Source organism: Grampus griseus, assembly GCF_964374135.1.
Source record: "Grampus griseus genome assembly, chromosome: 1".
Lineage (NCBI taxonomy): Eukaryota > Metazoa > Chordata > Mammalia > Artiodactyla > Delphinidae > Grampus > Grampus griseus.
The window spans coordinates 133,026,133-133,053,366 of NC_139017.1; the positions used below are offsets into that span (position 1 = coordinate 133,026,133).

At 43.5% G+C, this 27,234-nt stretch overlaps 1 protein-coding gene across 3 annotated transcripts in view; it reads right to left on the reverse strand.

Annotated features, from left to right (window-relative positions):
- Nucleotides 1–27,234, reverse strand: part of FGGY (FGGY carbohydrate kinase domain containing) — a 421,541-nt gene that overhangs the window by 201,731 nt on the left and 192,576 nt on the right. For all 3 annotated transcript variants that reach the window (XM_082669259.1, XM_082669261.1, XM_082669262.1), the window contains one exon: nucleotides 6,490–6,618. In XM_082669259.1, the coding sequence (XP_082525385.1) occupies nucleotides 6,490–6,618 (129 nt within the window). The remainder of the gene's footprint in view (nucleotides 1–6,489; nucleotides 6,619–27,234) is intronic.

Sequence of the window (27,234 nt, forward strand, 5' to 3'; positions counted from 1 at the left end):
ACTATTTTCACTGAAGAGTTAATTTCACAAAGTCTATTTCGACAAAGTACTAATTTATCAGTAAGTCGCTTATTTGGGGCTGTGTTTTGGCTTCTATGGAAATAAACTGAACTGATGAAGGGAAATACTATCATTGGAAGGGTTTCAGTTTAGAGTAGGGCTTCTCATTCCCAGCACTTCAAGGCAGGATAACTCTCTGCTGTGGGGCTGCCCTGAGTACTGTAGGACGTTTAGCAGCGCTCCTAGCCTCTGCCCACCACATGCCATACCAGTTCCCCTTTCCAAATGACAATCACAGAAATGTCTCCAGATAGCGTCAAATGTCCTGTGGATGGGGAGTTAAAATCCCGCCTGGGTGAGAACCACTGGTACAAAGAAAAAGAACAAGAGCTCTGAAGTCAGACTCAGGTTCAAATCTTGCCACGATACTAGCTACATGATGGAGCTTCCTCACGTACAGAATGGGAAATAACCTCTGCCTTGTAGGATCATCATGAGAAGCAAGAGATAAAGTATAGGAAGTGTCCAGCAGAGTACTTGGCACACGAAAGGTAGTACCAATAAGGGTAGTGATTCTTGTTTTATTAGTGATATTGTTATTATTATTATTAGGAATAAAGCCTAACTGAAGTTGGAGAGTTACAACAAGTAAATGAATTCCATTTTACCAGGAAGCAATAATAGGGCAGGAAATGTTGCAGTTACATTACAGACATCACTTCCTCTAGGAATCCTTTTATAATTCTTCAAGTCTCAATTCTGGGCCCATTCCATATTTTTCCAAAGCCTTATATACTTCGAACATATAATTGCATTGTTTACTTAATGTTTGTTTTCTCTACTAGACTACAAGTTCCCACAAGTCCAGTTCTCTCTCATATTCACCTTATACTCTCATCAACTAGTAAAGTGGGTCATCAATAAATATTTATTGAAAGACTTCCTTTTTTTAATACTTGTTACTCGCTCAAATGCTACTTTAAGTGTCAAATTCAAGAGTAGACTGGAGCACACTGTAACCAATACGCATTCCATCAGGCATAGTGATTAGAAGTGTGAGCTCTGGAATCAGACAGTGTGGGTTTAATCATGCATTTACCGCTTACTAATCGTGTGACTTTGGGTCAGTGAGGTAGTCTTTGTGAGCCTCATTATTTCATTTAACGAATGGAACAAAATAATAGTATGTATAAAGTTGCTTTGAGAATCAGTGTTGCTTCTAGAGCACTGACAATGGTGAGATGAAAAGTTGGCAAGGTTTATTGCTCACTGGAATTAACTATGTGTTGCTCTAAGAGGGCATGAACCAGAAGCTCCTTTTGCAAGACGGGCTAAACCAATTTTTCTGCTATAAGGAAGGAAGGAAGAGGAGAGAGGAGGGCAAGGGAGGGGAGGGAGAAATTCAAAATCCTCAATTTGGTTTGATTCTGAAACTCAGATGAGCAATTTAAGCCAAATCAACATCTGGCAAAGAACCCAGTATCTGGAATCAGAGTGATGCTAAACCTAGGCACAACGCTTGCTCTTGGCCAACACCTGCTAACGTGATGGGAGCACAAAGGACACGAGTTTCCAGACACCCAGGACTGGATCAGGGAGCGCTCAGAACAACTCTTTCGCTTCATGGAGAACTGAGCCAGGTACACCTAATGTACAGGGCAGCCGCCTCTGTAACGAGAGGTTACTCTACTTCTCAGTTGAATATCCATCCCTCACGCAGGGGATGCCATTCATTCACTCATTCACTAAATATGCACGTGTCACACGCAAAACACTGTGCTGGTTGCTGGGATATAAGAATGAAATGGCACGGGGCTCACTCTCGAAGAGTTCACAAACTTGTAAATGAGACAAAGTTGCGCACATAAACCTGGGTGACGTGTACTGTAAACAAGGCAAGTCCCAGGCATCATGGGAGCGAGAGGAAGGAGGGTTTAAGTCAGCTTGGGGGAGTCAGGGAAGGCTCCTGGAGGAGACAGCCCGGCTTCAGGATGTGATGGAGAATCAGAAGCTGGTCTGATAAAGAAGAACAACTAGGAGGGAGGGCCTGAGACAGAAATCAGGTTGTTACTGCCAGTTCAGGACAGCTGGGCTGCTGGAGCCAAGAAAAGACCTGGAACAAAGTTACCACTATTTTTACAAGCTAGGAAGAGAGCAGCGGCCGGAGCCCTGGAGAGAACCACCCCCACAAAGGGCAAACACAGCTCCTCCCATCTTCTGGCTATCCACTGGAGAACTTACTAACCAGCACCTTAAGTACAAAATGTTCTCTTATCTTTGATTTTTATTCCCACCAAGTGCTTCCTCCTCTTTTTCCAGAACTGGAAAAATCATGAGTTGAGTTCCACTCGCTTCTTTGATCTTTATCCTCCCGTTCCAGGCTTCCCTGGAGACTGAGAGTCCAGGAGTCTTTCTCCAAAGCAGAATGCTGACCCCTGTAACAGTCAGAATGTGGGGTCCAGGGTAGGTCACACCAGGTCAGCACTTGAAGGGGCTGTGATTGTCAGCGGCTTGTCTGTGCGAGGCCTGGATGGCATCCAATTCCAAAGCCAGATTCTTAACCTGACACTTGACAATCTCGTAGCATGGAGTTCATCTAACCAGATCATGAGGTTGTTTCTGACCACAATCTGTACAGAATCTTAAAGCAGTGAATCCTGTGTTCTGTAAAAGAGTATCGGGGAAGGAAGTTTAGGGCAGATCCATGGACGGCAGATAAAGTCCAGAAGCCTGGGGTTCTTCTCCGACTGCCTATGCAAAGGGAAGACAGTTCTCCTGGATAGTAACTCAGGGAACTTCCATTTATAAAGCTCCTACTTTGTGCCAGGTATTGTCACTCCAGAGTGAGAAAAATTGAAGAAAGATACCTCATTATTGCGTGCCCACTATGTGCCAGATGCTACGTCAGCTGCTTTACCTGTTTATATCATAACACGTCTGTGAGGAGGGCATCACTGTCTTGTATGGCAGAAGGGGAAATTCGGAAGTGTGAAGAGGTATGATATTTGGCCCAAGGTACACAGGTAGAGAGAGTAAGAATTTAAATCCAGATCTTCAGATTCCATGTTCAGACCCCTTATTACAGCATCATGATATGTCTCAGGGGTTAGTTGTCTCAAACCGATACTATTAAGTTACAAACATGCAGGCCAGGAGAGTATGAGAATTTTCTCTCCAAAAGGTGTGGGGCTTTGGCTGCTCGGTTCACTGCTATAATCTCCAGTGCCTAGACCAGTAACCACCATGTTTACACACATTCAGTAGCTATCTTTAGTAACTGCACGGCTGGAATGGGCGGATGACCTTTTTAAGATTTTCAGGACTCTCTTCTCTTCTACATTCTGAAAGGGGCATAGGTGGCATGGGAAACAAGAGGGAATATTTGCTCCCAGGCCTCCTCTTTTTCCCAGACATCCTAACCCTAAACTGGCTGTAAGGTGAAGGGGAGAGACGGAGGTATAAGAAGGATAAAACTTGGTCAAAGTTGCTAAGTAGGTATTTACTGTCGCCTGCCTGGGCCCTCCCCAGCCACTGCTGGCCCCTAGGCTCAGCCCTTTGAGAAGCCAAGGTCCTAGGCTATCTTTCCACTTAAAGAACTTACTTTTGGAAAACACAAGGGAAACTCACTAACATAAGTGCATTTGTGTTTTGTTTTGTTTTTATTTATTTATTTATTTATTTTTGGCTGCATTGGGTCTTCGTTGCTGTGTGCGGGCTTTCTCTAGTTGTGGCAAGCGGGGGCTACTCTTTGTTGCAGTGCACGGGCTTCTCATTGCAGTGGCTTCTCTTGTTGCTGAGCTCAGGCTCTAGGTGCACGGGCTTCAGTAGTTGTGGCACGCGGGCTCAGTAGTTGTGGCGCACAGGCTTAGTTGCTCTGAGGCATGTGGGATCTTCCCGGACCAGGGATCGAACTCGTGTCCCCTGCATCGGCAGGTGGACTCCTAAGCACGGTGCCACCAGGAAAGTCTCGTGCATTTGTGTTTTAAAGGGAAAAAAAAAAATCTCAGCCAAAGCTTCTAAGGGTAAAAATTTCTGCCATTGACCATCTCTGATTTAGGAAAAGAGGGGGGTCGTTTCATGGCCTGGATTCCTTTCAGTGCGGTTCAACTTACAACTCTGAGTGTCTTCAAGTACCAGGCACCTGTAAGGACACAGTCTCCCCTCCTAGAGGATGCAGCGAGTCCTGGGCAGAAGTGAGAAGGTGTGTTTCGGTTTGTTCCTTAGGGAGGTCTGGGAAACTGACAAGGGAACCAGAGTCCTGAAAGTTCCCAAGGTGCAGCCTGCTTACTTTCAGCATGTGGTGGTCCAAGCCTAGTGCCTGTCCCCTGGGTGCAGGTAGATGACAGAGACTGCTGGCCCAGGGATAAGTGGAAAAGCATGATGGAGGAAGCTTCCCGGGCCTCAGGCAGGTTATGGGAGGTCAGGATTACTAGGAGACAGGAACACTCCATGTCTGTCTAGACCACAAATTCTCTTTGTACCTGTTCTTAAAAACCAAAATCATGACATTCCAATCAAAAGCAGACACTGTCCACACTGAAAAGGGAAAGAAATACCTTTGTCTATAAGCAGTATTTTCCAACCCACATGCATTACTGGCTGGTTACTACTTCTCAGGCACTGTCTTAGATCCTGAACACATAAAGATGAATAAGACGAACATGTTTGTAGATGGATGAGAGCTATCCTGCTCTGAAAATCCAGAGACCATGCAGAAGAACTAGCCACTGCTTAATAATCTGCTGTATAAGGAAACAGATTAACTTTCACTCTACAGGGTAGGGCTATTTTATCTTATTCTTGCCTTAATGTGACTTTATTCATTTAATAAAGTTATCAAGCACCTATAAGAACCAGACATAGCTCAGCACAGGTTACACAAGATGAGTAATACAATGCCCCTGTCTTCAAGGAACTTATAGTCTGGTGGAAAAGACAAGCAGATAAAAGAGCAATTACAACACAGTCATTTCTTCCATAGGGGTAGGTAAAAGTGCTGAAAGGAGGACAGCTTAGAGAGTTTCAACATAAATGGAAGTGTCTTCCATGGAAAGCTACACAGAGGAGAAAGCATCTAAGATGGGTCTTCAACTTAGAGTAGAAGTTAGCAAGTGGGCAAAGGGGAGGACCAGTCATCCTAGGCAGAGAAACACACGTGCAAAGACATGGAGGTGAATATGCATGGACAGAGCTCTGGGAATGCAGCTTGATGAAAGCATTTAAATAGATAACTCTTGTCTGTAATATGAAGTAGGGACTAAAAAACCTTTCAAAGTTTTTTGGACTGTAAGCCATGGTAAGAAATTCACGTTCATCATGGCCCAGTATACACATGCACAGACACATAAAATGGAAGTGGAAACATAAGTTCCACAAAAAAGTGCTTACCCTTACTGTGCTAGACATACTCTGAGATTTTCTACTCTGGTCGGTCCATTCTATTCTGAAAATCCAATGGTCATGATCTACTAAATTGATCTCATGAAGTTTGAACCATAATTTAAAAAGAAACACTCTTAGAAAGAAAGGCTAGGAAAAAAAGATTTGGCTATAGTTGAAGTGAAAAATATTGAGGATCTGAACAATGCCTCCCTCCCTGCCAAAAAACTGCAATAAGGATAAAGAAGAGGACAGAGTTATCACACTTTACTGTAAACCTTGCCTCATTGTCTGTCTTCCATTTGGGGATGAGATTTTGTTTGTTTATTTTTTTTTAAATTAACTTCACTGTCCCCCAGCCCCATGCCTGGGACATACTAAGTGTTCAGTGGGTCTTTGATGAATGAATAAATGAACACAAGAATGCCAGGTTGGAGACTTATTTAGAAGATGAAATCAGGGATATACCCAAGTAATTGGACATAGCATATAAGCCAAATATAATATGAAAATAAAATTAGAATTGTAAGGGTTTCGGAGTATCTGTAGAAAAAAGCAGTATAGGGGCTTCCCTGGTGGCTCAGTGGTTGAGAGTCCGCCTGCCAATGCAGGGGACACGGGTTCGTGCCCCGGTCCGGGAAGATCCCACATGCCGCGGAGCGGCTGGGCCCGTGAGCCACGGCCGCTGAGCCTGCGCGTCCAGAGCCTGTGCTCCGCAATGGGAGAGGCCACAGCAGTGAGAGGCCCACGTACCGCAAAAAAAAAAAAAAAAAAAAAAAGGAAGTACAAGTTAATACACCATCATCATCCACGCTAGTTGGAAGTTAATGTATCTTTATCAAATTTTCGGTAAAGGAAAGAACCGCCCAGATATTTATTCACATCATTTTTTCTATTATTTTATGGAGAAACTAATAAAATTATAAATGAATCCTATAATTGATGAAAAGTTCTATAATTCTACCCACATGCCTAACTGTTAAAGGTTTTTCTTTACTGTATCTTGAATCACCAGCTCTCAGTCTTTGGTTTAAAAACAGAAAAGGAGTGTCTTTGATTCTGAGGAGAGTTTGAACACAGTGTTGGTAGTGACATGGAGTACGAGATTACCTAGTCCTCCTGCATGGGCATCAATTAGTGAAGCTGCCACTGCAATTCCAGCAGGAAGGCCAAGGTCCTTTGCTGCCTCTGGTGTGAGCCCATTTCCAAGAGAAGTTCCAGGAGGCAGCACTTGGTTTCCTGGGTAGACAGAAGAAAAAATAAACACCTGTCAGTTTGAAAAACACAAAAGCAAACAGAGGGCTTTCTTAAGAGAACCTCTCTGCCCGCTCCCCTCTCCTCTGCCTTTTCTCAGCTTCATGAAGATGGAAACCATGCAGCTGCAAAGAGTCCCTATACTCATTTGGTGACTTAGGTATATGTCCTTGGTTCCCATAGGTCATGCTCTGGGGTGCTTTACAAAGCCAAGAGCTCTACGGCATCTTTCAAATCAGAGAAAGATTCCATTCATGAGAAATTCCAAAAGCTACAAATACATTGGCCTCTTGGAGCCTAGGTTGAAATGGTCAAACTGTTCCAAATGAGCTTCCAAACACAGCAGCTCTACCAGCATACCTCACACACACACACACACACACACACACACACACGCATGCACACATATTCACACATCCATACACACTCCCTGATTAACGTATATTCCTAAAGAAGTTGAGAAAATTTACTTATGTAGTTGCTTCCTATCAGAAGATAAGGGAGGGAATTATTTTGTTTCAACAAAGAATTTCTTAGAAGTTTCTCTCAGCTGGAAAAGAGAGCCCAGTCTAAACTCTGCAAACTTTACAAGGCTGCTACTTGCACAACCACAGAATACAATTTGAATGGTGTTCTTCGGAGTTGTGTAATGCAGTGACCCTGATATTTCGGGTGACCTTGAATTCCTGCAGTCAGTCAGGCCTTCAGTTAAGAATTTATTGATTGTCTTGTGCTGTGTGGGCGCTGTGTCACTGTAAGAGGCGCTCCTTGCCTCCAACCTAGTTAGGGAGATGAGATCAGGACACAGAGAACCATGTAAGTCAGAAGAGAATGAAGGGATCCATCTGTTCCCAGGTGTTCAGCAGGGGCTGAGTCACGCCCTCCACCCACCCCAGCCAAGGAACTTATCATAAGTATTTCTGCACTGTAAGAAGGGTAGGGCTGGACCTCTATATATGCTAAGATCCCTCTGAGCTCCAAGGGTCCAAGATTCTGAATGTGTGCCATTTGCTCAGTGCTAAGATTCCTACCACTTGTTAATTGTTCCATGGAGTTCCAGGGATGCGGCGAGGTGCTGCAGGACTTCTGCGGGTGGAGGGGCAGCGGGGGGGGGGGGGGGGGTTAGTAAGGGAGGCAGAGGGCAAATGGCTCATGACCTCCCCTAACTGAAAACAAAGCTCCTCTGCAAAGCTCCTCCATTTTTATCCATTTATCAAATTCTATCCAATTTGGAAAAAGTTTAGCTAAGAAAAAGCAGCAGCAGAAGACTGAACCCGCTGCATGGCTTCTTAGAGTGCCACTGTCCAACATGGGAGTCACTAGGCACATGTGGATTGAACATTTGAAATGTGGCCGGAGTAACCAAGGTGCTAAATTAATTTCATTTGAATTCATTTCCAGCTCAATTTCAAAACTGATAGTTCAGTTACTGAAAAACTTTTGAGTACATTTGGAACAACTTGGGCGTGCAAATCTACCTTTTCAACGTTAATTTAAGAAATCTAAGTCAAATATTTACAGTGAAAATTGAGAGTCTGAATTGAGAGGTTCTAAGTGGAAAATACACATCAGATGTCAAAGATTTCACATGAGAAAATGAATATACAATATCTTATTAATAGTTTTTAGATCAATTTATATTGAAATGATATTTTGGATATATTAGGTTAAATGAGATATTAAAATTAATTTCACTTATGTCTTTTTACTTTAATGTGGCTACTGGAAAATTTTAAATTACATATTGGCTTCTATTATATTTCTATTGGACAGCACTGGACTGGAGGATAAGGTCCAGATGCTCAAATGATGAGGTGGAGAGCACAGAGAGCCTCTAGTCTGTCTGCTTTGCAAGCACAACCAGCAGAAACCTGGAGGAGAGCAGCACCCTTAGCTGTGGACAGTCTGGCTCTGGACACTGTCTCAATCATGTCACTATGTCTACTAGCTAGCACATACAAGGCAGCATTCCCATTCACTGAGCACTTCTATGCTGGGGACCGTGCTAAGGACATGTCATGCATTTTCTCACTTTACTGTCGCAATAACCCTATGGGAACATACCCTACGTAGGTACTATTCTAATCTGTCCCCATTGCACAGATGGATGGGGAAAGTCACTTAAAGTGTTGGAGCACAGGGCATGGATTCCACTCTAATGGATACCAAACCTGTGCTCTTATTCTTTACATTTACATTCTGGTGCAGCTTCTGAGTGAATGAAGGAATCAAGAGATGTATTTGTAGCACAAACATTATGTATGTTTAAAAAGTGGCACCATTTAGAAATCCTGCCCACTACATTCAGATTCTTTTTTTTTTAAGGGTGAATTTTCACAGGAAGGTCAAAATGGAAACTTCTATTCCATCTTCATCCCCAATCCTCACAAACATAAAGGCTGTCATTTTCACTGAAAAAAAAAGGTTCAGAAGAGAAAAAGGATTAGCAGGGTGGGGTACACTTCCAAGCTTTTTGGACAGTCATCTAGAAAGAAGCCTTGGCTGGCCAAGTGTAGAGAGAGGCCTGGGCTTGCAGCCATAAGATCTGGGTTCAAATTACATGCTGGAGGAGCACAGGTAGATTTCCCAGCAGAGGCAGCATCTTGAGCAAAGGCCAAGAAAGAAGGGAGATGGCCAACCGGGCTGACTGAACTGGCACATAAACTGGGGTGGGGCCCAGCATGGGGTGGAGGAGGCCTATACGGTTGGAGAGAAAAGTAGGGAAATCCAGACTAAGGTGTTTGAATTTATCACAAAGATCACTGTAAGCTTCTGAAAGAGCATTAAGCCAGGGAGTGAGGTGACTGGATTTGCATCTTTTTTTTTTCTTTTTTTGAAGTAGAGTTGATTTACAATATCGTGTTAGTTTCAGGTGCAGAGCAAAGTTATTTGGTGATACATATATGTATATATCTAGATTCTTTTTTTCCACTCTTTTCCATTATCGTTTATTACAAGATATTGAATATACTACCCAGACTCACAGACATGGATTTGTATCTTTTTAAAGGTCTCTCTGGCAGCACTGTAGCAGAGGACAGAACGGAGTAAGGAAAAGCAGTGGTGAAGCTATCTCAGTAACCAGAGAAAAGAGAAGGGCATTTGTTAACGTTATTGGCAAGTGAGATGCAGAAACAGAGGCAGATAGGAGAGATTTTGTGGAGCAAGAAATGGCAGGTCGGATGGACCTAGGGTCTGTCATACAGAGTGAAGTAAGTCAGAAAGGGAAAAACAAATACTGTATGCTAACACATATATGTGGAATCTAAAAAAAAAAAAAAAAAGGTTCTGAAGAACACAGGGGCAGGACAGGAATAAAGACTCAGACGTAGAGAATGGACTTGAGGACACGGGGAGGGGGAAGGGTAAGCTGGGACAAAGTGAGAGAGTGGCGTGGACATATATACACTACCAAACATAAGGTAGATAGCTAGTGGGAAGCAGCCACATAGCACAGGGAGATCAGCTCGGTGCTTTGTGACCACCTAGAGGGGTGGGATAGGGAGGGTGGGAGGGAGACGCAAGAGGGAGGGGATATGGAGATATATGTATACGTATAGCTGATTCACTTTGTTATACAGCAGAAACTAACACAACAATGTAAAGCAATTATACTCCAGTAAAGATGTTAAAAAAAAAAAAAAAAAACAGAAATGGCAGGTCGCGGTGGTTGCTTGGATATGGGGAGTATGGTAGATAGGGAGCCATCACCACCTGGATCCCCATTAAGGATGGACCTGCTGCCCGGTGGGCAGTCAGGTCAGCTGCCAGCTGTCAGCAGACAGGTGCCAGCTCCTCGAGATCACCTTGATGAGGTGATGCCTTTCCCAGGGTGGCCACACCTAGAGACTTAGCAGAGTGGGATCAGAGGGCTCTGATGGGCACCACTCACTCCAGAATACTCTGCCAGGTCGGCCAAGGTCTCGTGGGACTTCATCACATTTGAATTCTCCCTCCGCCCAATCCTACTCCAGCCCCCTTCCTTTCACAGGTGGCAACCCCTAATGACCATCTTATACCCCCAAATCTGTCTCAGCATCTGCTTCCAAAGAACCCGACCTAGGGCAGTAAGCCAGGCTTTCTCCTCAATCCAGTCATCTAGGAACAAAAATAAATATGCACAAAGATTAACACCCTCTTGTGAACTGGAACCACAGCATTCAGGAACCATCTATCTGGACCCCAAGCAGGAAGAAGCTTTGTTTAGCTAGAGCCCGAAGGGAAACAGCTTGGCATAAGAGAGGATGATAGAAACAGGCGGGAATCTCTGAGAATTCATCCCAGGAAATCACACTTTATCAGCCAGAAGTGCACTGGGGACCAGAAGAGCTGTCAGAGCAGGCTTTAGTGTGTCTTGACAACTTTTCCGGAAATAATCCTCCTTTCGCTCTTCTTTCACCATAAAATTAAATTAATCACAGCATCGGTTTTCCCAGACTTAATGAGAACTTCACAGCCTCAGCATTTTCAGTCTCTTCCCTTCTTCGTTCAACCATTTATTCACGCATTTTAGCAAACATTTCAAGAACAGTGGTAATGAGGATGGCCCCAGATATTTTCGATTACCCTGTGCCCAGATCTAGGTGCTGGCGAACGAGGGAAAGAGGAGCTTCTGACCTCAGAAGGCTCACACAGTGGTCTGTGTAAACCAAGGCTCTTCAGACCGTAGATGAAACGCTCTCAAAGGGGAATGTGCATGGTGATCCCAGAGCACCGAGGAGGGACGGTGAGGGTGGCCCGGGGGAGAGCAGGAAATCAAGATGAAGGGGACATTTGAGCCTGGTCTGGAAAGACAGGTGGCAGATTGCTGGTTTCAGCGCTCGGGGAGATGGATGCCATTAGAGTGAAAAGCGCGTTCACCGCAGGGAGCCCCAAGGGGCACAGTGTTTGAGGCGTTCGTATGTTTGCAAAAAGGGCACCAGGGAGGATAGGAGACCTGTGGCCTCCTGGACAAGAGAGGCAGCAGGGGACCTCAGGCGGGGCCAACTAAGGCCACGTAGCCTGATGACCAACAGCTTTGAGCTCTTTGTTTATCATTTAAGAAGATAAGCCTGCAGCGAGAAAGGCGAGAAAAGGAAATCATTTTTATTTTTAAAACAACAGAGCCAACTGAAAAATGCAGGCTGTGAAACATTATGTAGAGGTGACTTCCTTTTTTTAAAGATTTTTTGACGTGGACCATTTTTTTAAAGTCTTTATTGAATTTGTTACAATATTGCTTCTGTTTTATGTTTTGGTTTTTTGGCCCCGAGGCATGTGGGGTCTTAGCTCTCTGATCACGGATCGAACCTGCACACCACCCCACCACCCCCACCCCCTCCCCCGCATTGGAAGGCGAAGTCTTAACCACTGGACCACCAGGGAAGACCCGGAGATGACTTCTTTTTAAGAACAACAACAAAGATGTAGATGCACTTATTTGTAAAAACACAGTCCCAGGGAAAAAATACAGAGAACAGGTTTTCTCTGGATAGTGAAATTATGATTTTTTTTCTTGCTACTAACCTATACTTTCTTTTTTTTTAAAAAAATAAATTTATTTATTTATTTTTGGCTGTGTTGGGTCTTCATTGCTACACGTGGGCTTTCTCTAGTTGCAGTGAGCGGGGGCTACTCTTCGTTGCGGTGCGCAGGCTTCTCATTGTTGTGGCTTCTCTTGTTGCAGAGCACGGGCTCTAGTCGCATAGGCTTCAGTAGTTGTGGCTCGCGGGCTCTAGAGCGCAGGCTCAGTAGTTGTGTGCACAGGCTTAGTTGCTCTGCGGCATGTGGGATCTTCCCAGACCAGGGCTCGAACCCATGTCCCCGACATTGGCAGGTGGATTCCTACCCACTGTGCCACCACGGAAGTCCCCAACCTATACTTTCTAATTGTTCTACCTTGAACATGTGCTTCTTGTGTAATATTTTTGAAGGTGTTTTCCCCCTTAAATCTGTGCAGGGTGAATAAATTAGGGCACATGTATTCAGCAGAATCCTTCATAGCCATTAAAATGAATGAGGAAGAATTAAAGTATGGATTTGGAAGGGAGTCCAAAATAAACTAAGTGAAAATGGCAAGATGCAGAGTAGCATTAAGAGCATGATCCCATTTGTGAATTTTGTTAGAGGACACAGAAATGTAAGCACATACGCTTTCAGAGAAGTCCTAGAAAAATACGCAGAATATTGTTACAGCGGGGAATGGGATCCAGGGCAGGGTGCTCTTCTCTGTCATTTGTGCTTCTTCTGTACATTGGCCTTGTATTCCTTTTGTGATCAAAAGAAACTAGTTAGGTTAAAATAAAAGCAAAATTAAAGTAAGGAGAATGTCACAAGCCTTTGCCAAACCCTGCTCCTCAGCCTGAAGGCAGGGGAGAGGCCCAAAGAGAGTTCACTTATTTTCTTGATCTGGTTGGCTTCTGTTCCTGTGAACACACTCTCACCTTGGAGTGTAGAAAAGCAACTGCTCTGAGGGCTCTTGGGCTTTTGTCCACTGGTTTCCATTCTGATGGGCAGAGTTGGCGTGAGGGTCACAAGCTGGGGCCTACAATTAGCCGGTGGTTACAGGCGCTCTTCACAGGCGGGGGTTCTATTACACCAAATCTTCCCCTACCAGTTTTTCAATTATCTATGACTAATGAGCACTTTGGGAACAGTTTCAGACACACACATAATCCTCTTTCCTGACGTCAGCCGCAGAAATTAATGACTGTGGGGATTGCTGGGAGACAGAAAATGCATTATAATGGTCAACAGAACTGTTATCCCCTCTAGGAAGGGGGAGCTGGGGGCGGGGTGTTGTATTAACTGGAAGGTTCAGTGTTCCTTTGTATTCCTACAAACATGAGATGAAACCCAGGGGGAGAGCTGGCTCAAAGCCCGTGGAAATGTCAGAGAGAGGTTTGGGCGTGGGTGGTATGCAACCCGGTTCCTCCTTGTTTGGCACTGGACCCCCCTGTCCCCGCTTAGTTCTGCCAAGGTCAGCAGGCCAACTGGATCAGCTGGGACAGTTCTAAGTGACATCCTGCCCTGCCTGCAGAGTGGGTCTCTGAGTCCTTTCTGATTGAATCCACTTTCAATCTGGTTTCAAGGTGGGAGAACGGAAACCAAGACTAACTTTCAAACAATAGGCTGGAGTTATTTCAAAAGAATGTGGTGGTTTCTATGAGTTTGTTATTTCACACGGGCATACTATGTGCTGGGGTAGTTTCAAAGATGTGTAAAGACCTGATCCAATTCTGGTAGAGCTCGAAAGTTACGTGAACCACGAACCCTCAACTAAACAAAACAAAATACTATTGTGTGCTCATGGCTGCCAGTAGACTGGCTATGGAAACTTATTTTTCAAAAAACTTATAGAATCAGGGGCTTGATGCATACCTAGCACCTAAATTCCTCTACAGAGATCTCACCTGGGCAGGTTGGCTCACAGAGTTTTCTAGACCTGGAACCACAACGGATACAAGACTGACTGAAAAACATTCCAGTAATTCTTGCTCCGAATGGGAGGTACACATACCCAGAACTATTCACTCAGTCAGAGAAAGTAGTGAAAAACTCAAACCTGACATGTTCTGCCACCTGTTGAAAGACATCTTCCAAAACATTAAGTTGTTCATTTCCCTTCATTTTCCTCCTAAAAATAATCTTGTTTTAACTAGGAATTATATTCTATTTTAAATTACTGAGTAAATAATTTTCTGATGATATCTTTAGCATTCATCATTCACTAAAGAAATGTTTACTGAATACCTACTATGTGCCAGGCACTGTTATCGTGTTGACAATGAATTAAAGAACAAGATACATAAGGGTCTCTGCCCTCATAGGGCTTACTTTCAGTAGACACTATTCCCAGCCAATACCTCTTCTGAGTTATACTTTGTAACTATTATAATCTTGTAAGCTCTTCTGTGATTTGGACTCTCTTTTTTATATTTTTATATCCCTAGCCTTCTCTTCTGACCTGTAGTAGGTGTTCAATCAATAAACATACCATATATTTTAAATCAAATTTTAAATAACCCTTATGCTATGTTTTGTTTTTTCCCTGTGTCTATCTCTTTCCCTCTCTCCTACTAGACAGAGAATAGCTCAAAGACAATTTTATTTATCTCTGCATTCATTTCCCCTCCCCCTAGTACCTAGCAGTGTCCAGAACATAAGTTCTCAGTAATATTCATTCAACTGAATTTATAGATTTCTTTTAAGGAAACCATAAACAAGACCAAAAGACAACCCTCAGAATGGGAGAAAATATTTGCAAATGAAGCAACTGACAAAAGATTAATCTCCAAAATTTATAAGCAGCTCATGCAGCTTAACAACAAAAAAACAAACAACCCAATCCAAAAATGGGCAGAAGACCTAAATAGACATTTCTCCAAAGAAGATATACAGATGGCCAAGAAGCACATGAAAAGCTGCTCAACATCACTAATCATTAGAGAAATACAAATCAAAACTACAGTGAGATATCATCTCACACCAGTCAGAATGGCCATCATCAAAAAATCTAGAAACAATAAATGCTGGAGAGGGTGTGGAGAAAAGGGAACCCTCTTGCACTGTTGGTGGGAATGTAAATTGATACAGCCAGTATGGAGAACAGTATGGAGGTTCCTTAAAAAACTACAAATAAAACTACCATATGACCCAGCAATCCCACTACTGGGCATATACCCTGAGAAAACCATCATTCAAAAAGAGTCATGTACCAAAATGTTCACTGCAGCTCTATTTACAATAGCCCGGGGATAGAAACAACCTAAGTGTCTGTCATCGGATGAATGGATAAAGAAGATGTGGCGCATATATACAATGGAATATTACTCAGCCATAAAAAGAAACGAAATTGAGCTATTTGTAATGAGGTGGATAGACCTAGAGTCTGTCATACAGAGTGAAGTAAGTCAGAAAGAGAGAAACAAATACCGTATGCTAACACATATATATGGAATTTAAGAAAAAAAAATGTCATGAAGAACCTAGGGGTAAGACAGGAATAAAGACACAGACCTACTAGAGAATGGACTTGAGGATATGGGGAGGGGGAAGGGTAAGGTGTGACAAAGCGAGAGAGAGTCATGGACATATATACACTACCAAACGTAAGGTAGATAGCTAGTGGGAAGCAGCTGCGTAGCACAGGGAGATTAGCTCGGTGCTTTGTGACCACCTGGAGGTGTGGGATAGGGAGGGTGGGAGGGAGGGAGACGCAAGAGGGAAGAGATATGGGAACAAATGTATATGTATAACTGATTCATTTTGTTGTAAAGCAGAAACTAACACACCATTGTAAAGCAATTATACTCCAATAAAGATGTTAACAAATTAAAAAACAAAAAAAGAAAGAAAAGAACATAAAGTACAGATCAACTAACTTAGACAAAAAGATTACACACACACACACACACACACACACACACACACACACACACACACACCACCCACCCACCCATGATACTGAATATCAGCAGTTGGGGGAGTCAAGAGCAGAGACTGGATTCAAGTTTAACTCTTGAATGCTGCTGAGACAAGGAACATGTTTCCTAATATAATCCCCACCAGTAGTACACTCTCATCTCTCTAACTTGGGCACAATATAATGCATTAAGGCTTATGCACGTGCCTAGAAAATGGCTGACCAGCAGGCCCAAGCCTCTCACTAGGTACAGTGATGCTCTGGTGACAAGACATTGTGGATATCATCCTTAGTGAAATAGAGGCTCTCAAATTCTCTTTGCCTGATCAAGTCTGATTCAAGAAGTGGACGGTGGTTAACTTATAGGTGAAAAGCCCCAGGTCTTATCACTAAGGAGGGACACCAGGCCAAGGGGTTTGGACTTGTTCTAACAAGCAACTGATAACCACTATAGGTCAGTGAGCAGAGGAGTCGCTTGTATACAATACAAGTGGCTTGTATACAATACAACTTGTATTTTAGGAAGATAAATATCCTAATAGTAATAGTGCCTACTTATCAAAACCTACAGAGTTTCAGTCACTGTTCTTAGCATTGTTTAGTTGCTATCCACTTCAATGCTAGCAACAAATCCATTAAGCTAGTATTAGAATCACCATGTTACAGTTGTAGAAATAAACACAACAGAAAGGTCACATAGTTTATTCAAAGTCACCTATCTGATGAGGGGCATGGTCTGTGTTTCAGTCCAGGATTCTCAGATTCCAAAGTCTGAGATCTTTGTACTATACCACATAGATTCAAGGGGGTAGATACTGGAGCCAGGGAGAATGATCTCAAGTGTGTGTTGACTGTCATGGATACAAAAGGAGGAAGCTTCATTTACAAGAGGCTCCCATGGTGGGTCATGTCCAGGAACATGAAATCCCAGCATGCTGAATCATCTAGCTCCTTCCTTTCCTCTCCTAGGCAGGTTTCAAAAACAGACTTCAAATGGCCCTTAGGGACCATCAACTTCAGTGTATTCCTTTTACAGCAGAGAAAACTGAACCAAGGAGAAAGGTGGGTTCCCTGGGGCCACTCCCTGTGGTAGTAGAGTCTGGACTGAACCCTAGGGCTCCCAACTAGAGGCAGGCATCCTCCACTTCTCTATACTCCCTGCTGTGACAGTGCCATCCTGCCCCCTCCCCCAACGGGAGCAGGAAGCTCACCTAAATCAGTCTAAGTCACAGGGAGAACAGGAGAGGTGGCAAGGATCCAGTGGGTTCCAGCGGTGTAGGTGGCCAATTCTGAACTATACAGAGCATAAAGTGCAGTCTTTTTAGCTTGAAATCATCCACTTTGACACCCACAGTGACCTAATTCTCTAGTTAATTGCTGATGCCCTATTTTGTCCTCACCTAGCCTAAGGCCACTTCCAAAGAGCCTTTCCTGGGTAGCTCATAATTAATCAGTCTTGCCTGTACCATCCCACAGCATGTTTCTTGGAATTACATCATTCTGTTCTACATAATGGCTTTTTTCCTTGTGCCTCCTTCTTTTATTTTAGATTCTAACCGCCTTGAGGGCAGAGCTCTTTCAGTTTATCAGAGCACTCAGGAGGTCAGGTCAGGAGGTGGGCAGGCTTGGTTGGGGATCCCGGCTTTACCAATCACAGGGCTTGTGACTTGGGCAGGGTGATTCAATTGATTCAATTTCCCTGCTGCAGTTTCCTCACCTTCAAAAAGGCTACAATAATGCTATTTTTCTCCCAAAGAGGTTGTGAGAATCAAACAAGATGATACATATAGTGCACTTTAGGATGCTGTCTGCCACATGGCAAATGCTTGATAAATGTGGGATATCATGGTTATTATGACTCCATACTGCTGGTGTATGGGATATTGCCTGGCACATTCTGGCTGAGGTTATAAAGCTTGAGGAGAGATCCTCAACGTTAGGGCATGTAGAAATATATGCTTTGGGGGTTATGAGAGCAAACTGCAGAAACTGTGAAAATCTGTTAAAATAGTCACAGTGATGGAATTCAGTTTTCCAGCACAAAAAGTGTCTCCCCATGGTCGTGTCTCCATGGCATGTCTCCAGAGTGAAATGTTTTAAAACGTTGAAGGTGTTCCCTTCAGAGTTATTTTAAGGACCAAATGTTTGCTTCAAAAGGAAAAATTATGATTTTGTCAGCAAAACCCTTGACTGTTAAGATGACCAATGCTTTTAAGAAACAGACAAACAGTTCTGCCGTGGAGAGTTCCCCCACTGCTAGGGGAAGGCAAATTCAGGAAATATATGAAAATATTTTAGCTGTCATTGTGCTGAAGATATTACCAGGTTTAGAGCAGTGGTCTCTCCAGTTTTATTTTCTTTTTGCACAATCCAGTAAAATATAAAAATCACATAAAGAAAACTGGGGACTGAGATAGGCTTCTCAACTTTTTATTTGGTCCCCTAGATTCATTAAAAAAAAAATCCTAGAATAAAGATCATTTGACACAATGTTCTATCACTGAAAAAAAGAGAAAGGAGATGATCTCAAAATAAAGGACATTCACTTAAATACATTTCCTTTTATGAATTTATTTTCTCATCCTATCACACACCAGTGAACACTTTGTCGGGGCCAGTGTCGGCCTCTAGTCTAGACTACTGTTTGCAAACTGCTGGTTTACAAAATGATAACAGCCTTCTAACAATGGGGGAATCAAACAGCAAGCTCTCACATGACAAAGTCAGATGGTGGGTCTGGTGTTAACCGCACAACGCCAAACATCTGGTGATTTGAAGACATCTGGGGCTTTTCTATCATGTAGACCAAACATGATTCAGGTAATTGACCAAATTTTTTGCTTCCCAACCAGATGTCTTACTTTCATATAAATGAAGCCAATCTTGTACTTTCATGTGCAAATAAGCTAGACATAAATTCACCCCTGGAGGGCAGAATTAATTGCTTATTCTCAATGAACATTAAATTACATATTATTTTTCTTTTTTCCCCAACGATTTTACCTTTGAAAAAGGTTTTCCACCTTTGTTTTGAAAAGCATATACTTCATCTTAGCAGTCTTCTGCCTTTTTAAAATGTCTCTTCCTTATTGTTATTATTTTTTTATAGTGAGGCAGTGTGCTATAATGAAACGAATGGGGTCTTAGAAGCCAGGATGAATTGGGTTCTAGTTCTGTGCATATCCCCACCCTCACACTTTTTTTTTTTTTTTTTTTTTTGCAGTACGCGGGCCCCTCACTGCTGTGGCCTCTCCCACTGCGGAGCACAGGCTCCGGACGTGCAGGCTCATCAGCCACGGCTCACAGGCCCAGCCGCTCCGCGGCATGTGGGACCTTCCCAGACCGGGGCACGAACCCGTGTCCCCTGCATCGGCAGACGGACTCCCAACCACTGCGCCACCAGGGAAGCCCCACCCTCACACTTTTAAGCGTCTTGGAAAAAGTTACTTAAAGTCTCTGAATTCAGTTTCTTTGCAGATATAAATCATAAATGCATCTATAAGGGACACTGTGAAGACTTGAGATCATTCATTCCTACAATGTGTGTTGGGCATTTACTCTGTGTCTGTTCCTGAGACACTGTGGAGGACCACCTTGCTGTGCTAGGGGCTCTGTCAAGAGCACAGGCAGGTGCTCAGGTCGGGGTGCTATTCAAGTCCCACTTAACATGCTGGAAGGACAAGCACACTGTCCAACAAGGGCACTGCCAAGATTCAGGGTTTTTAATGAAAGTACGAGCAACTCCAACTGAAGCTAATTCTTAAAGAGAGTATCAAATTTGTAAAAGGAAGGACCTGTCTGAAACCTTTCCTCTTCTTTTGCAGCTTTCAAGCACACACTGGAATTTGCTCTCATCATGTTTGTTTAAAGAATTCATGTGGTTATCAATGACCCTCCACCTTCTATGCCGTTGTCCTGACAACCAACCATTTACTAGACAGAATATGGAAAGCAGACTACGGTGTGTCCCTTTTGGTCAGGTTTAACAGCAAAACTCAACAATACAGAGACAATATTAAAAGACCAGGGCCTTTGTGTTTTGAGATCCTTAAAAGGGAAATAAATACACAGACACAGACAGACAAATATACATATAAAGGAGGAGAGGGAAATGTATAGGGAACTCAACTGGGCAAGGAGAGGCTGCTATGAAGAACTAAGTTTAACAGCTGTTTAATAGCTCTTGTGTTTCAATAGCCAAGCTACAAAGAAATACTGAACATAAAGGCAAAAAGGGCTAAGTTTGTTGTTGTTGTTTATCCTAAGACGTTAGATTCTTTCACCACCAAAGCCCAGAAACATCTCAAATATATGAAAAAAAGTGGAATGTGGCTATGGTTGTTAAACTTTTTTCTAAGAACCAGAACTGCCCCCCCCCCGCAAATGACATCAGTATATAAATCCGATCTGGTTCAACTAGAAAAGGAAATGCCCCAAAGTGACGGTGCCCTAGCCCTGACACCTAAGAGACATCCAGATTTGGGGGGCTGAGGAACAGAGGTTCTAATCTACAACTTAATCTGTGGTGAGAGGCTGCCAGTGTGGAGGCATTCTAGAGGGGAGGGCTGGTAATTTGGAGCTGTAAAACTGTAAGTCTCTAAGGCTGTACTGTAGAACAAAAGCTGAAGAGCAGAAAGTGTCCACTATTTAACCACAAAGACAATGACCTCATTCTGAGTGAAGGAGGACGCTGGCACTGCAGGACCCACGGGGAGGAGTGGAATTTGCCAGGCTGGCATTGAGCCAAATGTCAGAGTAAAATCCCTGAAGCCCTCAACCATGTTGCCATGGGAATTCAGCAGAAGTGGTGTCCAAAAATGATGCTCTAACTTAATGTCTTTTAAGTCTCCATCTAGGTCATCCAGTATGTATGTGGCCGAGGGAGAAGGCTCATGGAGATTTTGGGAAAAATGCTCAAGTGATAAGAAGATCAACCTTTGTAAATAAAACAAAATGTGATTTCTCCATTTTAAAGTCTCATTCTTTGGACACAGGACCTGGGAGACTGAACAGACCTTGTGCAAAATGAAAAAGGCTGGCCCAAAGCCCAGAAGTGTCACCAGCCCTCTCATCCTTTCACAATGGCCAGAGGGACGGCTCCCAGAGGGGGAACCGAGGGCAGAGGAAGCCAGCCCAGATCTCCAACAGACTTCAGTGCCTTCAGCTGGGAGGAGAAACAGACAAACTGTTCAGGACTCTGCCTTTTGGAGAGACTTTGGGGATTGTACAGCCTCTAGAAGGTGATCAAGGGTAGACATCCATGGAGGGGGGTGTCCATGAGGCCAGTCCACCAGGCCCTGGCTTGAATAACCAGAATTGACTATTTTTTTAAACAAAAATCAAGATCACAAAGCTATTATGCACAGTGGTTTTTCTTCAGTTTACAAGGATAATACAACTTCATTACAGACAGTTCAAACAATACAGAAAGATAGGAGAAAAAAAAACCTTTCCCTTATTTTCCTCCTCCTAGAGATAACTACTACTGAAATTAATAGAGAATACCCTTCCAAAATATGAAGATACCCAAGTATTTAATTTTATGTACTGATACAAGGGATATTACAAGTATGCAATTTTATAGTCTGCCTTTTTAACTCAGTGATACATCACAGACTTCTTTACTCATCAGTGAGTACATTCTCTTTGAAAATGTATCATATTCTGTAGTATGGATGTGCCATATTACTTAACTAATCCCTTAGTTTCAGACACTTAATTTGTTTCTGTCAAGTTAAAAACAGATCCAGACTTAGTAAGGAGAGACTTAGTAAGGATTACTGTAAGGGGGTAAAGGGGCATTTGCAGTAAGGGATGGAAAATTATTGCAATAAGGAGAATATTGTGACCACAAGATCTGCAAGTGTCCCAAGAGCTAGACAAAAGGGGTCTTTCTTTTACAGAGTAAACAAGGATAGAAAGAACAAAATGTGGAGAAATGGCGTGAAAGAGTGGTGTGACTGGATAGTAGACCAGAGAGCATCTTACCCTGAGGCAAGACTATTTTGGGGGAGGGACCTGTGATAGTTAATTTTATATGTCACCCTGACTAGGCCACAGGGTGCCCAGATATTTGATCAAACGTTATTCTGGGTGTTTCTGTGAGGGTGTTTTTGAAAGAGATTAAGATTTAAATCAATAGACTGAGTAAAGCAGATTGCCCCCACTAATGTGGGTGGGCCTCATCTAATCAGTTAAAGACATGAATAGAACAAAAAGGCTTATGTCTTGCTCTACCAACCTCCAACCCCCACTAACAGAGAATCCTTCCTGACTGACAACCTTTGAACTGGTACAGGGGCTTTTTTCCTTCCCTTGGACTTGAACTGAAACATCAGCTCTTCCTGAGTCTCCACTTTGCCACCTCACCCTGCAGATCTCGGGACTTGCCAGCTTTTACAACTGTATGAACCAATTCATTATAATGTGCGTGTGCACACACACACACACACACACACACACACACACACACACACACACACCCTATCAATCTGTTTCTCTAGAGAACCCTAATACAGGACTCTGAAGGAGGGCTGTATGATGGTTCAGGCTGAGGGTGGGCCAAAGTTCAGGGGCCTGAGGAAGGACGAAGTTTGGTTAACATGCATTTTGTTCCAACTGATCAGTGGGGACAAGCAGTGCAGCTAATCATTCATAAGGCAAAGAATGGGAATCTGGAGGGTCTGTGTCTGGCCTCTGTAAGAAGTAAACAAAGGAGGCATCCAGGAGTCTTATCCAAGTCACATGGGGAAGGACACTTCTCTGCAGTAGGCCATTTCCTGGAATGTAAAGCTTGGGGACATTTATAAGCCTTCACTGTTTTCCAGGAGCACAGGGCTCAGATAAAATTCAACACTGTCATTTCTAACCACTCTTTTTATAAATAATACTGTCGAGAACATCTCTGAATGCATGGCAACATGGTTTACTTGAGGAGTTTAGGAATGGCACCTCTGTTATCCCTCACTTAGAAGTGGAAGCCATAAATAGATGTCTAATATCCTCCAGTAGCTCACATCTTTAAGGAACTAGAAAAACAAGGCAAAAGTATGAATACTTTTCTCCAGCCAGAAAAATCAAACCTGAAACCCTGCATCTCCTTCCTTAGATGGATGTTGTCCCAGGTTCCTTGCTCAAATAGTGAGATAGGATGGAAGGAGCCCAAGTATTGAATTTAGACACACTTGGGTCCAAATCCACTCCATCATTTACCAGCTGTAAGAATTTGGGTTATGTGTTTAACTGCTGCCTTCTCCTTGTATAAGCTGGGAAGAATAGTACACAAAAGGAATGCTGTGAAAAAAATGAACGAGATGATGAATATAAAAGAGCTTAGCACACCGCAAGGCACTTAACTGATTTTCCATAAGTATTTTATTTTCCTCTTTTCTTCCCCCTTATAGAGGAAGTTACATAGAAGCAAATCATGGTACAAAGGAAAGAGGCCACATTGCACTAAGCACCAGTGGTGATCCAGGCATGGTACAATGCACCTTACAGCTCTCATCTCATCTGAACTCTTATTAAGCCTGTGAGGGAGGGGAGGTCATCCCCATATTGTAGATAAAGAAACCAAGATACAGGATGGACTTGTAACTTAGTCTGAGTCCCACTTCATGTATATAGCAGGATTGGAGTTAGGATCTAGTTGCTCTGGTTGCAAAGCCTTTCTGTCAGCCAGTGAGTAAAAACACCGATATCCCAAAGCTCAGGTGTTGCTTTAGATTTACTCTTTCCTCCTGGGAAAATGATAGTCTTCCAAACGTACTTGCAAATTCCCTCAGTGAGGTTCTGCTTAGTAACCTATAGTCTCCCTCTCCAGTGGAAGGGTGATATTGCTTTCTCCCCAGAGCCAATGCGGCAGGCCATGAACTAGCGTACTATCCAACAGATGCTCCAGGATACTACCGTTTTTCCACCTCGCATATGCTCTTGGGAACAATGAAGGAGCAGGCAAAAGAGTCAGAAGAGAAACCAACTATATCAGGTCTAAATAATTCAAAAAATGAAATCACACTATAGCTAGCTTCCATAGCCCGAAAAACTTCCTGAACCTAAGACTAACGGTTAAGGCTTTGGATTTTCGCAAGTCTTTCCTGAGGTAAGTGGAAAGGGAAGAGATGGAGACTGAAATGCCATTTATGAAATGGCTGGGAGGCAGATATTAGCATCACCATTTTTCAGCAGAGGAAATTGAAGCCCAGAGCCTTCCTAAGTGGTGAAGTTGGGAATTGATACCAGCTGTCTGACTCCAAATCCCACTCCAACATATCTCCCTTCTTATTTCTTAATTAAAATGTTTGGTCAGAACCAAATAATGCCTCAAGGACTTAAAGAAAGAAAAGAAAAGAAAAATGCATTAGCGTTTGCTTTCCAAATGCTAACCCTCCTGTTCTTATCGCTTGGCTCTGTTCCCTCATTTTTTACCTACTGCATCAGACCAACGTTATCAAAGTGGGATCCCCAACTGCAGCATGAAAAGCACTTGGGAACCTGTTAGAAATGCACATTCTAGGGCCCCACTCCACACCTCCCAAAGCAGAAACTCTGGGGTGGGGCTCAGCAATGGCCCTCCAAGCCATTTTGATGAGAACCACTGCATTATCCCACAGAGAGCTTTCGAAAACAGCAATTCCCGGGCCCCATCTGACTTCTGCTCAGTGGTTATGAAGTGGGGCCCCAGAATCCGTACTTTTTAAAGCTTCCTGGTGAGTTTGAAACACAGCAGATGTAACCACAGAATCCCCAGAAAATAAATGTTTACAATTAGAGCATTCAATGACACTGTGTACTGGATGTGTGAAATTTACAACTGCGCCCTTGGTTTAAATAATGGCCTCTCTTCTGATCAGCTGAGTGACCTTGGGCAAGTGACTCTCTAATCCCCTTCTCCTCATTTGTAAAACAGAACTAATAACACATACTTAGGGTTATGAAAATTAAATGGTAATATACAGTGCTTGGCATAGTGTCTGGTACCTACTAAGTGCTAATAAGTGGAAGCTATTTTTATTAATCACTTAATAACAATGAAGAAAACATAACCCATGTAAAGAGCCTCTATTCTATCAGGTGGAAGGGGCTGGGCGCACAGGAGGGAGACCCTCCGGCGGAAATGTGACATCCTCTAATTACGCTGCCTTACACCAATCAGATGCAAAATGAACCTGGAAGAATGTGGAAGGGAAAACTGGGCGGCAGTGTGAGAGAATACAGAAACAATGTGAAGACAGAAAGAGTGGTGCCAACAGAGCTGTAGGTACTAACAGGAAATCCACACTTCCAGGAAGCCTCCGCCATCTGACACAGGCAAGAAAGGTACACAGCGAGGGGCTTCTGTCTGGCCTTCCCAAGACAGAGCTGCACAGTGTGCAGGGCAGGGGAAGAGAAGGGTGTGGAAAGGAGACGGTGAAGGTTCAGACAGGCCGAACGTGGCAGCAGAGGACAGAGGCCTACTGGAAAGCAGAAATTGGCAGTTCACATTAAAATCCAGATTAGGAAAACTGCATTCTACTGTCTCCATTTTAAAACAACTCTTTCCACTACAGAGCAAAACCAGCAAATGGATCTTTGTCCTGCTTGAAATTAGTACATCTATTTTCCTAGGATGATGAGGGCGCTATTTGGGTCTCCATGTCTGCACTCAGGCTGTTCTTCCTCTACGGAATATTCGTCCCTGCTTCTTCACGTGGCTAACCTCTCTTCCCCCCTCAGGAAGCAACTCAGGGCTCACCTCCTCCTGGAAGGCCACCCTGAATGCCTGCCTCCTCCACGCCCTGAACTGTGCTAGTTGCCTTCTCAGCAGAGTCATCCCACCAGCGTATAACTTAATTGTCGTCTTTCCTAAATTCAGTGTTGTCCGGCGTGTGTTTCACACTCCATGAGTTCAAAGAGCTGTTAGAAGATGTTATTTAAAAGAAGCTCTTGGTGCAAGTAAATTTGGGAAATGCCGAGCTGCACTAAGTTAGACACGTTTCTATACTGATCATGGAACACTTTTTCCTAAAACTCATCTCTAGTCCCAGAGCGCACACTGTGGGCTATGCTGCTGTGTGTTACTGGCATTGTCTGCTCTTCCTTCCTTACCAGACTATAATTTCCTTGTGGGCAAAAGCGTCTGCTCGTTGTTGCATTTCTGGTGTCTACCTAAGCACCTGCTACACGGTAGATACTTGGTGAAAGCCAACCGCATGTTAAAAAGCAAAATCATCACATCATTTCCCTTCTGAAAAACCTCCAGTGGCTTTCTGTTACCACCCCGAGGAAAACTCTGGCTGCCTTACTTCAAGGCTCATGAGGCTCCACATTTAACACATCTTTTACCCCATTTCTTACCAATCCCCCTCTGACTACATTCTGCTAAACTGGTCTTTTTAAATTCCTCAAAGGAGCCAGGCTTATTCCCCTCCCTAGGCCTGTGCACATGCTGTTTCTCATGCCAGGAACACTCCTGCCCACATGTTCACATTGCTGAAACCATCTACACGTTAAGGTCTCAACTCAAAAGTCTTGCCCACCACAATGCTGTCAGCACTTTGTTTCCATCATAACACAGATCAGTAGTTGCCACTGTCTTGTTTATGTATGTTCTTGCTATTGTATGGAATCCCTTCTTCACACTGTAATGTAATATAAGCTAAACATTCCTGCTCACTGTTACTGTCAAGAGTGATGGGACAAAGAAAAGGCTTAATGAATATTTGCTGGTTACTGAAAGAATGAATTGATCTATGTAACACAGCAGGTAAGAGCCCCAGCCCTCCTCCCAGAACGGGATCAAATCCTCGCCTGCCTATGACTAGCTCTGTGACCAGGGCAAGTCATTTAACTTCCAAAAGTCTTCCTATAAAACAGGAAACAGGTCTTCCCTGGTGGCGCAGTGGTTGAGAGTCCGCCTGCCGATGTAGGGGATGCAGGTTCGTGCCCCGGTTCAGGAGGATCCCACGTGCCGCAGAGCGGCTAGGCCCGTGAACCATGGCCACTGAGCCTGCGCGTCCGGAGCCTGTGCTCCGCAACGGGGGAGGCCACAACAGTGAGAGGCCCGCATACCGCAAAAAGAAAAAACAAAAACAAAACAGGGAACAATGGACTTCTATTTAAGTAATAGATTGAACATATTAATCAGTTTTCTCTCTCACAATGGGCATGAGATAAAAGTAAAGGGGTATTCCTTTTTTAAAAAAACTGTAGTAAACTAA